Consider the following 14,244-nt stretch of genomic DNA (forward strand, 5'->3'; position numbering starts at 1 on the left):
AATTCGCAGATATCCATATTCGAAACTCTATGGGAGAGCCACCTGGGGGGAAGTCCTTATTGTGAAAAATAGTTCTGTATTGTGTGGTAGTGTTGCTTAATCTCATCTTGAATGCTACAGAGTCCCAAAGATCTAATGCTTGCTGTGACGGGGGGAGGAGGTGTGGGAGGGAGACCCTAGCTGACTTAGGGATCCAAAATAAATGGGCGAGTTGTAACGGGGCCGAGTAGTGATTTTCGATGGATTGCCAGGGTTCCTCAGTTGGTGCATGAATATGAACCATCGCTTCCAACCGACTTGCAAGGTAATATCTGTAGAGATGGGGTACTCCCAAGCCTCCCAATGATTTCGGTTTTGTCATGATAGCGGCCTTAATTCTGGGCTTCTTGCCCTCCCAAATGAAGTTCGATACAGCTTTTTGAAGTGAGAAAGCTACTGATTCGGGGAAGTGTATTGGCAATGTTCTAAAGAGGTATAGTATCCTAGGTAATAGCGTCATTTTAATGGCCGCTATCCTACCAAACCAGGAGAGGTGATATGAGCGCCATTTGTCCAGATCTCTCTTGAGATTGGCTGTACCTTTTTTAAAGCTGCTTTTTGTGCTTATGTTTCAGATGCTGATATTTGGGTTCACTCTTGAGGCTATGAATCTGTGCATCTATGCCGTGTCTACATGAACTTGCTTACCAGAATCCTGCATAGTGAATGGACTCACACCTGTCATGCTTAGTGTTTTCACTTTCCAAATGAACAGCTTTGACCAAGTAAGTGTATTTATACACAGAAGAAATTGTGCATCTCTTGAGTTGTTAGATGAACAGGCCATGTCTTTGTTGAATAGACTTTGATTAATGGAGAACTAAAGCTAAACTAAAGAAGTAGCTAGAAATGTTGGACATTGTGTTTTAGGTTTCTGTACCAGCCCAAGGCAACCACAGCCCTTTAGCAGTAAAGATGCCCCAGTAGCTCCCCTTCTTCTTTTCTGCTGATTCACTGCACATGCTCTGTGCTGCTGTCACTTACTAAGTTAAAGGAGAAGGAAAGCTAGATTATTATTTTATTTTTTATAGCAGTTTGTAGCAGTTTATTGCCAATAGATTAGCCACAATAGTGCAAGCTATAACACTATATTTATTCTGCAGAATGCTTTACCATACCTGAGTAAACAGCTCTGGACGCTGTCTCTGTTTGTTTAGGATAGAAGCTGCCATATTAGCTTAGTATGACATCACTTCCTGCCTGAGTCTCTCCCTGTTCACTCACAGCTCTGGGCTCAGATTACAACAGGGAGGGGAGGAGGGATGGGGGAAAAGGGAGGGAGAGAGGAGCAAACTGAGCATGCTCAAGCCCTAGCCCTGGAGGTTTAAGCTGAAAACAGGAAGTTTGAGACAGAAGCCCATGTGTACACAATAGAAGGAAAGAAATGTGGTGTTTCTTTTGACAGAGGACTCCGAGCAGCATTACTTAGAGGTTTTACTGGTGTATTTATATAGATCTTTCTGATAAAACTTACTTAATTTTAGCCTTTCCTTCTCCTTTAGGGACCCACTCACAATATACAGTACATGTAGAATATAAATGTCACAATATAAGGCTGGTTAGTCATTAATACAGATAATTACTTCATGGCAGCACAGAAACCAGTGCAACTAGCATCAGAATTTAATAATCAGCTCTGTAGCATCATCTTATATTACAGATAAACCTCTTGATAATTTGCTACAACCCCTAAGCTTAGCTTCCCAACAGCTGCTCAGAGCCCACCCTAATGTGAGTGTCACAGACACTTTCCAAGATGGTGACCCCCTGTGACAAGTTCAAAGTTCTAGATCATTGCTGCTATTGAGAAGCTGAAACTTTAGGCTGGTGCAATTAGTTCAGTATATAAAATATGGCATTTTTAGCCACATTTATTATTGGGGTTTAGTTCTCCTTTAAGGACACACAGAATAAACAAGCTTATTTTAAAGCTTGTAACTTGGATCTTTAGTATCACCAGATGTTATATGTGTAGTAGAGCTAAAATGAAACATAAAAAAAATGTATATCACACCATTCTATGATGTCAACAACACATTATAATAATGATAATTTTAAACAAGGTGCCCAGAAAGACTACCAAGATATTTCATTTGTCACGGACTATAGCTGTAAATACTGAGATAAGGCTTCAACACTATGCACATTTTTTAACCACCCAACCTAGTTGGTATCATCACTTAGGGTACACCAACATAAGAAATCGTTGACAATTAAGAACATATATAGATGTGGAACAAGTTTATTCAAAGCCTGTAAGGTCATCACAATGGATGCAGAATTTAAAACAAATTCTACAAGTTTACAGCAATAAGCCAATATTAAATGGCAATATACTAGTTGCTAAACTTATAAATGTCTTCTACCTAATGTAATGCAAATCAAAAAAAACAGGATGTAGGACGCACTACGCATCATCTAAAAGATGGCTAAAAAGAGGCTACATGGACATATGAATTGAACTGGCAATGTTCTGTATAGGACGACACTTGTCTTATGTACTGAAAGTGTCAAAAGTTATTGAACAGGTGAAAATTCAGCAGTCTGTATCTTTACCCTTGAGACGTACAACATTTACATTAAAGATATATGTTTGGAATTTTTGAAATTATGGACCTTTCAATGCGATTTTGGGCAATTCAGAATATATTTACAGTGCTTTTTTTCTATGTTGGACTAATTAGATACTAAATGGGATGAGTAGCTAATGGCTTGTATAATGTGTTAAATTCTTAAATAATGCTATTGATAGTTTTGTATGTGGATTCATCACAAAACGTTTTCAACTGTATAATATATTTTTACACATGTAATGTTTTAATAATTCACTAGATGGTGCTAACCCTTTTAATTTATATGCACAACTATTTATATCTCGCACTATGCCTATGATTAAGGGCGAGTACGCCTGAAATGCATAAGGCCACAATCCTGAAATTCTTTTTTTATAAATTAATGTTTTTAATGGAACCTGGAGTTGCCACCCATCTTTCTATTTTTTTTTGTGACAAGCATATATGTATATATACATTTCATCACACGATTACTCTGTGCAAGCAATGGGTCCAGTGTATGTCTGGTGTCAAACATGTTTTTCTTTATACCATGTAACTGCAGTCAAATGTGCAAATGCCACCTTTTTATACATGTCTTTAAATATGTAAAATATTTTAGGCTTCTAGTGGTTCTGTGTCTGTTTTGAGTTGCAACTGAAAACATGATTATTTTTAAAGTCTTTTTTAGTGGATGAGAAAATTCCTGCTTCAGATACATAGTCTCTGTCACCTTGGTGAAATCACTTGAAAACATGGTAAGAATGTGTCACTGCCATGGAAGTATCTCTTACTGTATTTAGCTGCCTCTTGTTAACTCAGTCTTTTATTCCCAGCATATATTTTTCTACTTAATAAACTCAGACCTCAAAATGTAGCTCAGTTTATAGAGACACACACACACACTCACACTCAGAAAAGAAAATATATGTACAAGCATGTATGTCAGGTACTTGGATATCTATCTATCTATATATATATATATATATATATATATATATATATATATATATATATATATATATATATATATATATATATATATATACACTCCAAAGGAATCCGCACTCACAGGTCTTAAATAAAGTTAAAAATATTTATTAGAACAGGAGGTGTTGTGGATAAAATTATTGTTTCTGCACCCAGGCATACTAAAATCGTTTTTTGTGAGTGCCGACACCATGGTGGATATATATATATATATATCCAAGTATCTGACATATATATATATATATATATATATATATATATATATATATATATATATATATATATATATATATATATATATATATATATATATATATACCAATAGCAAATTGAAGTATATATATACAAATATCAGCTCTGCAAGCTATATTGATACATACACAATAAAAAAATAAAAAGGCCCAGGGCTATAACTGTGTACAAAATAAATGACTGTGGGCTATAGATATGAATACAGAGTGCAAGCTTAGTGAAAAATTACAGGTCACCAAGCACATACAAAGAACAGGCTTTTGTCATGTGCAGATTGCGCAGACATACAAGGAACAAAGGGATAGCACTCACATAGGAAGAAATATTAATAGGATTATTTGGGCAGTGTGTTACAGTATATGAAAATTAAAATTTATTGGCACTATTTTCACCATTTCATACCCTTGCAGTCCTGCTGTGCTTTATTGTGGTCTCTAACTTCTAATTCCTGTGACTCCTTTTTGTCTTTATGCTAGTACTTTTTTTTAAAATACTGTTGACAATTTGTATAGACTTTTCAAGCCTTGGTTTTCTGGTTAGGTCCCAAAAAATGAATCATAACCCTGTTAACCCTTAATAGCAATGTCTTTATGGTCACACTATTATTGTTCTTTCTACTGAAATATAACAAATGAGATTCAGACTTTCATATAACACAGTCTGCCACAAATCTCATCAGTGGTCAGTTGCCTTTTGCTTTAATTGGGATTCTTGACTTGGGTCAAATTAGTGTGTGTCTGCATCCTTTGCATTGTGATCCCTCAGCACCAGTGCTCAAAATGGTAATGGAATTGTCTTGTTTGTTTGTCTGCATGTTTTTTTGATTTAACGTTTTTAATATACGAGAATGGACTGTTTGTTTGACCAATGTTATAAATGACAGTGAGCTGTCTACTTGGCAGCTGATGCTATGTGACTGCTGTCTGTGACCTGTGTTTATTTATATGTTCATTTGTATTTTTCAGATGATTCCAGCTGATCCAAACTGCTACTTCTAATACTTTTCTAATTGTAATAATGGCTGGCCTGATCCATTTAGTCACTTTTATGTGTGTAAATTGTATGTTTATGACAAAGGCTAAAATGATTTTGGAGGAACTCAGATCAGATGCCTATTTCAGTTCCCTTATGCCTGGGAAAACATCACTACTTTATTTCACCAATCCAGGTAAACCATCGAGTATTCTAATACTAAAATGTTCAATGTGGTACTTGAGGAGGGAAATGGTAAAGGCTGCGCAAGAATGCAATATTAAAATGTTGTTCCTGAATTATGAAAAACAGCATTATCTAGTGATTCTGTTTAGGGAATGTATTGGAATAACTGATAGGATATTCTTTTGTAGTGGTAGAATTTACTAAAATATAATATATAATAATGCATAATTATGCATTTTTCAGCACCTTCTCCTGTTTCCGTGCTCTACTTCCACATGGGTCACACCGACAGACCAAAAAATGTGCATAAAACAAAAAAAACCTTTTGTTTGTAAACTCTCACATGTAGGGCCCTCTAATCCTATTATACTCTGTAAATCCTTGTTTGTTATTCACCATTTAGTCCCCGATTGTTATAAATTAAGGTAAAGTAGTGCTTAACTTGTTGGCACTATAAATAAATAATGAAGATGATGAAAAAGGCGGAGGTGCATACTGCAGACTCTGCTGCAATAAACTTTATTGTTCTCACAACATGTTTCAGATCGCACGGACCCTTTCTCAAGAACTAATAATATATATAAACATATTGGGTCAATATTCACCTTGCTTTAAAATAAACCAAAAAATGAAAAAAAAATGTTTTGTTTTTGTTATATTATATTTTTAGCTAAAACATGGCATTGGAGACTTCCTTAGTTTGCCACTATGGGGCTGATTTATCAACGTTCGAATTTGGAATTTTACTACGATTTGAATTTTTTGCTCTAAAACTCATGAATTTTAATTAGATTTGCAAACTCATTTTAATCAATAAGCAAACATTAGAGTTTGTTTAAATTAAAAAAAAAAATCTAATTTTGATAAATAAGGATATATAATTGATTTTACCTTTCAAACCATTTCAGCAATTCAGATATTACAGTGAACATACTGAAATAGACCACAAATCATGACATGCAGATTTGAAAGGATTTCCTGATGGCTGTAGCTTGCACAATGTGCAAATCTCAGACTAAATGTTTGGAAGCAATTAGCTCAGTTGACTCTTTAAGCATTTCTAGAAAAAGTAATTCTGCTAATTTGCTTGGTCTGCAGTCTAATTTAATAAATGCCCTTAAAATTGGATACACATGTATCTAGATAGCCACTCAAGCAGGATGTTCAATATTTTAAGGCTTATGGCACACCTCCAATACCCCCCATGCCTTAGATATAGAGGCGGGACAGACAATTACTTTCAATTTCCATTTAGCACTTCCTAGATGTCGCTGCTCTCCACACATTCCTCCATTCTTTTCACCGTTTAATTGTGTAGCCAGGGCATGGGGATGGACATCGGGTCCCCCATTCTGGTGCACAAACAAGATTCTGAGAAGATGCAAGGCTTGCCTTAATAACAGTGTCCACAAAATGGCTCCTGCCTGCTTGCTATAATTATGAATTCCCAGACTGAAGGAAACAAGATTCAAATAATTTATATAGCGTAATTAAAGTTCATTTTGCTTGACTAATGTTGACCACTGCCCTAAATGAGCTTGCTCCTATAAAAACTAAATGTTCTAGACCCAAACCACTTCACCCTTGGCATACTGCTCATACAAAAGCGCTCCAAAGACATTCACGTGCACCTGAGCGTCGCTGGCGCAAATTCCGTTCAGAATCAGACTTTTGGAGCTACAAATCTGCCCTGTGCTCCTATAACACCAGCCTCTTCCAAGCCAAACAAACATACTTTACTTCACTCATTAACTCCCTTTCTAAAAAAACAGCACAACTTTTCTCCACCTTTAACACTCTCCTTTCCCCTTCTCCACCCCCTCCATGCACATCTGTCTCTGCCCAAGATATTGCTGAGCACTTCAAAAACAAAATTGACACTATCAGAAGGGACATTACACTACTCCACCCCCCTAGACTTCCACCACCCTCCCTCCACACTCCCCAGTCTCTCCTGTGCGCCTTCACCCCTGTCACTGATGAGGAAGTCTCAAAGCTTCTGGCCTCTTCTCACCTTACCACCTGCCCACTTGATCCAATTCCCTCAAAACTTCTCCACAATACCAATCCTTGTCTAATCAAAGCCTTAACTCACCTATTTAATCTTTCGCTCTCAACTGGACTGTTTCCTTCTCAACTAAAACATGCTCTTGTCACTCCCATTTTGAAAAAACCCTCTCTTGATCCCTCCAATCTTGTCAACCTCCGACCTATCTCTCTGCTACCTTTCATCTCTAAACTACTTGAGTGCCTAGTCTACAACCGACTAACCTCATTCCTCTCTGACAATAACCTGCTGGACCCCCTACAATCTGGTTTTAAGCCACAACACTCCACGGAAACTGCCCTGACTCGACTAACTAATGACCTTTTAACCGCTAAAGCCAACAATCATTTCTCACTACCAATACTGCTTGATCTCTCAGCCGCATTTGACACTGTAGATCATCCTCTCCTCGTCCAGTCCCTCCATTCGCTTGGCCTTCATGACACAGCCCTGTCCTGGTTCTCTTCTTACATCACCAATCGTTCCTTCAGTGTCTCCTACAATGGAGTATCATCTTCTCCCCTACGTCTTTCTGTTGGAGTTCCTCAAGGCTCTGTCCTGGGACCATTACTATTCTCCCTCTATACTTCCTCCCTTGGCAAATTAATCAACTCGTATGGTTTCTACTATCACCTCTATGCTGATGATACTCAGATCTATCTCTCATCTCCTGATCTCAACCCAGAACTCCTAACTCGCGTCTCCTACTGCCTGTCCGCTATGTCTACCTAGATGTCACAACGCTACCTTAAATTAAACTTCTCTAAAACTGAAATGGTTCTCTTTCCTCCAACTAACACCAGTAACATCCCGGAAGTATCCATCATAGTTAACAATTCCACTATCACCCCCTCTCCCCAGGCCCGGTGGCTTGGGGTTATCCTAGATTCTGCCCTGTCATTCACGCCTCATATCCAGTCACTTATTAAATCATGTCACTTCCACCTAAGGAACATATCCAAAATACGATCATTTATCACCCAAGGTGCTGCCAAAATTCTTATTCACTCTCATCATATTGGGTCTAGACTACTCATCTTTTAATTGGCCTTCCCCTACAGAGACCCTCTCCAGTCCATAATGAACACTGCTGCGAGGCTCATATACCTCAGCAACCGCTCCTCCTCTGCCTCGCCATTCTGTTAATCTCTGCACTGGCTTCCATTACCTTTCAGAATCAAATTCAAATTAATGACACTGACTTTCAAAGCACTTCATAACTCTGCCCCACCCTACATCTCTGAACTCATCTCTATATACTCACCCAATCGCTTACTACGCTCCTCTACTGACCTGCTACTCAACTGTTCTCTCATTACCTCCTCACATGTTCGCATTCAAGACTTTGCAAGGGCTGCACCTCTCCTCTGGAACTCTCTCCCACGGTCTGTCCGACTTTCTCCCAGCCTTTCTGCTTTCAAGAAATCTCTGAAAACACACTTCTTTCGAGAAGCCTACCCTCATTCTGCTTAACTACCAAACGCAACACCACATACAATACCACATTTCTCACCCACTTAATTCGATCTTGCCCACTCCCACACCTTGTGTATTACTCCCTTCCCTTTAGACTGTATGCCTATGCATAGGGCTTTCCTCACCTTTTTGTACCGGTATTGATTGTGATGTATGTAACTCCATATGTTCTATGTATATAATTCATGTGATTTAGTTGAATAATCACATTTACTTTACAGTGCTACGCAATATGTTGGCGCTATATAAATACATGTTAATAATAATAATAAAATAATAACATAGGATTTTGAATCATTATTTTGGGTGACGGGTCCCCTATAAAAAGTGCACAACAGCTTTATTGTTATATTACACTTCTAAGTTCGATATCATACCCTTAGGTCTTACAGTGTTTGCTTATGTCTATAATCTATACATGGAAAGCACTACAATATAATGGCCTTTATTTGGTAAATTTACATTTTCCTTTTTTGTTTCAGATTTCCCCACTAATATTATTTTATTGGATGACCTGCAAAAGTCTGCTGCTGCACTTCAAGACTATGGCATTTCTGTAGCTAAGGTAATATTGCTATATTAAAAGGATCCTGTCATCGGAAAACATGTTTTTTTCAAAACGCATCAGTTAATAGTGCTACTCCAGCAGAATTCTGCACTGAAATCCATTTCTCAAAACAGCAAACTGATTTTTTTATATTCAATTTTGAAATCTGACATGGGGCTAGACTTTTTGTCAATTTCTCAGCTGCCCCTGTTCATGTGACTTGTGCCTGCACTTCAGGAGAGAAATGCTTTCTGGCAGGCTGTTTTTCCTTCTCAATGTAACCAAATGTGTCTCAGTTGGACATGGGTTTTTACTATTAAGTGCTGTTCTTAGATCTACCAGGCAGCTGTTATGGGAGCTGTTATCTGGTTACCTTCCCATTGTTCTTTTGTTTGGCTGCTGGGGAGGATGGGGGTGATATCACTCCAACTTGCCGTACAGCAGTAAAGAGTGATTGAAGTCTATCAGAGCACAAGTCACATGACTTGTGGCAGCTGGGAAATTGACAAAATCTGTTTGCTCTTTTGAGAAATGGATTTCAGTACAGAATTCTGCTGGAGCAGCACTATGAACTGATTCATTTTGAAAAAATTTTTTTCCCCTGACAGTATCGCTTTAAATGTACCTTCAAATGTACAGAACATAAGGTAGATTGTTCAGATTCTAAGATCATATCGATGTGATAAATGTCAGTGTCCCTTTAAAAATCTCCAAAGTTTTATGAAATGTTAGCAGTCTCAGCAACCCTAGGTTTAACTGACTAGGCAATATGGTTAGTACTTTATAGGAAGGCTGGTATAAACGTGTGTGGGCAGATTTAACTTTGTCTGAAACATGTCGTATACATTACTTGTTCAAATAAACAAAGCAAAATAAATATTTTATTTTCTGCCCTGTGTACAGCTATAGTTATATTAACAGCTTCTGTGCCTGATGTGGTCTGTGTACAGAAAACTGCAACATAGCTCTGTACTCACATGTAGAAACCCCTGTGTATAAAAAAGATAGTTTTTGATGTACAATACCCTGAAACAAAATAGTGTTATGCTACATCTTTTATGCCAAAACATACTTGCATCACTTTTCTAACATTAAACAGTTGCATTAAATACCTGTAACACCATGTGAGCTATCATGTGATACAATTTAGCCCTTTAGTGCTTGATCCCATTCATAGTGAATTACATGAATCCGATAATTCATGAAGAAAGGAAGAATCCCTTTAGGAAAATTCATTGCCTGCAATAGGGGTGGTAACATAAGAAAACAGCTGTTACAGCGCAAAGAAGTATGGATAGAAATATTAGATTCCCTAACACCTATGTGATAAAATGAAAGTTTTAAATTGAGATGTTTTTTATAGTATGTAACAAAATCTTTTATTATGCTACAATTGTGGAGTTACTAATTGAAGTGGTTAGTTTCTCAATTGTACTGTACTTTTTTAAAAATATTGATACAAATACTATTTGATACAAGAATATCTTAATCTAGTTATTTATATTTTTTATTCTTATATTGCAGGCAATGAATTTTCCTAAAGGGATTCTTCCTTTCTTCATGAATTATGGGATTCATGTAATTCACTATGAATGGGATCAAGCACTTAAGGGCTAAATTGTATCACATGATAGCTCATATGGGGGCACATTTATCAAGGGTCGAATATCAAGGGTTAATAAACCCTCTAATTTGACCCTCGAATTTAAATCCTTCGATCGATCGATTCCTTCAAAACGAAAATTTTTAATCGATCAATCGAAGGATTTTTCTTCGATCAAAAAAAGGTTAGAAAAGTGATGGGGAAGGTCCCCATAGGCTTACATTGTACCTCGGTAGGTTTAAACTGCCGAAGTATGTAGTCAAAGTATTTTTTTAAAGAGACAGTACTTCGACTATCGAATAGTGGAACGATTTTTAGTTCGAGTCGAAGGTTGTAGTAGCCTATTCGATGGTCGAAGTACCCAAAAAAATACTTCGAAATTCAAAGTTTTTTTCATTAGAATCCTTCACTCAAGCTTAGTAAATGTGCCCCATGGTGTTACAGGTATTTAATGCAACTGTGTTCACTTGACTTTTATTGCACCTGAGGAAGTGGTTGACCCCGAAAGCTTGTGCCAACTCTGCTGTGATAAATGTTCTAAAAGACAAAGCCAAGTGTCCGGTGTGCTTCCTCCCTATGGGAATTCATACAACTTTTATGCCACACATCTAGAATGCATGTGTTGTACACAATATAAATTGTAAAAACTGTTTTAAATCATAACATTCGAATAACTATTTTTATTTTTTAGGTTAATTGTATCAAAGAAGACCTACAAAAGTACTGTGGTGAAGAGAATGCATATTTGTTTAGGTGTGTGTGTCGCAATTTTTAATCATTTAAATAAGTAAAGCACGAAAGTGTTGCGGTCTGCTTCCCCCGTATTTAAATTGAGATAAACACTCTAAGCCAAAGTATATTTTACCACTATATGTTCTTACCAACTGTTTTACAAGAAATCAAGGTAACAAGTTAGGAAGTACAATTTGTAAATAGCTTACTGACACACAAGGGCCAGTCTGGGTGTTAAAGAATTTTTTGGCTGAGCAATGCATACATGGACTAAGAAAAAATTTCAGTCACAAGGAATCATTTACAAATATTACACGTTTCACTACTTATACTACTTATGAATACTTATACACGGCAATGTTTGTTAAAGGAGAACTAAAGCTTAACTAAAGAGGTAGGGCAGAAATGTTGTACATTATGTCACTTACTGAGCTTAGGAACCGATGCACAATATACTGAATATATATAACATAAAGGGCACAATATTAGGCTTATTAGTAAATAATTTTAATTATTAATACATGGCAGCTTAAAAACCAGCACGATTAGCATCAGAATGTAATAATCAGCCCTATAGCATGAGCTTATATGACAGGCAGACCTCCTCATCTGCTTGATTTTGGGACAACTCATAAACTTGGCTTCTCAGCAGCTTTTCAGAGCACAGAGCATGTGCATGTATCAGACACAAAATTCAAGTCGAGAATCTCTGTGACAACTTTGAAGGTCTGGATCATTACTACAATAAAGATGCTGAATATATAAAAAATGGCATTTCTAACCATATTCATAGTTTTGTTCTCTTTTAAGCATTGAGAGAGCCCAGATAGCTGAGATCTAAGCAGGCCTGCTATTATTATACTTATACTTCTGGCACTACTTTCTAGGCACAGTACTGCTGCTGTGTACCATTATACTTAGGGGGAGGTCTATCCAAATCTGAAAATTCTTCTTGCTCTTGCTGAATCTTTCTCGTCAGAAATGTGAAAAAAATATTCAAGATCAAATAAAATTTCAATGTCAGCCTTTCATTAATTGTAAATTGTTTATACTGGATGGGGGAAACAATAGTATTTTTCCTCTCCTGGAGCAACGATCACAGCACTTGACTGATTAGGCAGCTTATCTGCCCATGTGTGTGGGCTCCCGATGGGTCCCCCCGATCAATATCTGACCAAAAATTGAGCAGATATCGATCAAGTTTGATTTTTTTCTACGATCCAGGACCACATCGGCTAGTTGATGTGGTCCTGCAATCCATTGGCGCCCATTCATAGCATTGTAATCAGATCCTCGGGGCCAAACGTTCAGATTCACCCGATATCGCCCAACTTTTAGTGGGCATATCGGGTTAAGATCTGCTTGTTTGGCGACCTTTCCAAACGAGCAGATTTTATAGTGTATTGCCACCTTTAGAAAAATGCTATTGTTTCCCCCATCCAGAGTACAGGCCCTGTAACGCTACACATCCAGGAAGGAATCTGTTTTTATCTTTGCTACTATCGCTCGCTGCATATTGTTACTTGCATATACTTTATACCAGTGTATATACCTGTGGTGCTGGCTGTGACTCTGCGAATGCCTTAAAGCAGGGATCCCCAACCTTTTTTTTACCCATGAGCCACATACAAATGTAAAAAGAGTTGGGGAGCAGCACAAGCATGAAAAAGTCCCTTGGGGTGCCAAATAAGGTCTGTGATTGGCTATTTGGTAGCCCCTATGTGGACTGGCAGCTCCAGCAGACTTCTGCACTGTAATCCATTTTTCAGCACATGACCTGAGATGGCTGCCTACACACCAATATTATAACTAAAAAAAATACACTTATTGTTTCAGGAAATAAATTTCATAAAGTGAATTATTTGCAGTTTAAACAGTGTAAATTAGAAATAAAATCTACACCATAAAAATCATGACACCTTTAATGTTTTTGAAAAATGATTTTTTTTTTTTTACAAGCAAGTATTTGCCTTTTAGGATGAAATTAAATTTGTGGTTAATACTTATTGTCTTTGCAATTATTCATGTCCTTGTATTAGGGGTACAAAGTTGGTAAGAGAATTCCCAGCAGATGCACTCTTTGATGTTGATTCTATCGTGGCCAATGTCTTATTGTAAGTAAATTATCTTTGATTACTGACTGTTAAGTTATTCAATGCCAGATATGCAAAAACCTGTTATCCAGAAAGCTCCAAATTAAGATATAATTATTCCTTATTAGAAGCAAAACCAGCCTATTGGGTTTATTTAATGTTTACAGGATTCTAGTATACTTAAGATATGAAGATCCAAATTACGGAAAGATCCTTTATCCAGAAAACCCCAGGTCCCACAAATTCTGGATAACAGGTCCCATATCTGTACCTGTATGACCTGTAGTTATCACCAAGCTTTAGCAATGCAAATAACTAAGAGCTATTTTTCTTTCAGTGTTGTGCTTTATAATGAAGTTAAATACATAACCACCTCTATGGAGCACAAAAATATTGAAAATGCTATGAAAGGCAAACGAGACCTCATTTTTGCCTATGTTCAAGCAATAGGAATACCAGGTAGTGTAATAGTTTGGATTTGGTTTTATTTGGGGAACGTGCTGTTTGAAGAGTGATGTAAGAAATGTGTTATCCTGTGTTGCACTCCATGTATCTACACAAGCACAGTCATGTATTGAAATCTAATATAAATATGGTGTTTTTAGAACCACGGCACATAGAGCCATTTTTTGCAGGCTGAGAGGAGCAGATCTGCTCAGTGCTGCAGTTCCATTGATCTCCACAGAAAAGTGCAGCTTCCAGTTGGCCTGGAAATGCCTGCTTTCTCGTTTTTGGATTGACCTTTGCTCTGCTGT

The 14,244-nt window shown here is 37.2% G+C and overlaps 1 protein-coding gene across 3 annotated transcripts in view; it reads left to right on the forward strand.

Annotated features, from left to right (window-relative positions):
- The window catches only part of txndc16.L (thioredoxin domain containing 16 L homeolog), a 53,168-nt gene that overhangs the window by 8,413 nt on the left and 30,511 nt on the right, over window positions 1–14,244 (forward strand). For 2 of the 3 annotated variants that reach the window (XR_005963437.1, XM_041573049.1), the window contains exons 2-8: window positions 615–764; window positions 3,273–3,349; window positions 4,799–5,001; window positions 8,997–9,079; window positions 11,356–11,417; window positions 13,436–13,510; window positions 13,827–13,948. Coding sequence is in view for 2 of the 3 variants with exons in the window: in XM_041573049.1 (XP_041428983.1) it covers window positions 4,851–5,001; window positions 8,997–9,079; window positions 11,356–11,417; window positions 13,436–13,510; window positions 13,827–13,948 (493 nt within the window). In the remaining variant the exon portion in view is untranslated. The remainder of the gene's footprint in view (window positions 1–614; window positions 765–3,272; window positions 3,350–4,798; window positions 5,002–8,996; window positions 9,080–11,355; window positions 11,418–13,435; window positions 13,511–13,826; window positions 13,949–14,244) is intronic. The other variant, XM_041573050.1, reaches the window with a different exon arrangement.

Source organism: Xenopus laevis, chromosome 8L (assembly GCF_017654675.1).
Source record: "Xenopus laevis strain J_2021 chromosome 8L, Xenopus_laevis_v10.1, whole genome shotgun sequence".
Taxonomy (NCBI): domain Eukaryota; kingdom Metazoa; phylum Chordata; class Amphibia; order Anura; family Pipidae; genus Xenopus; species Xenopus laevis.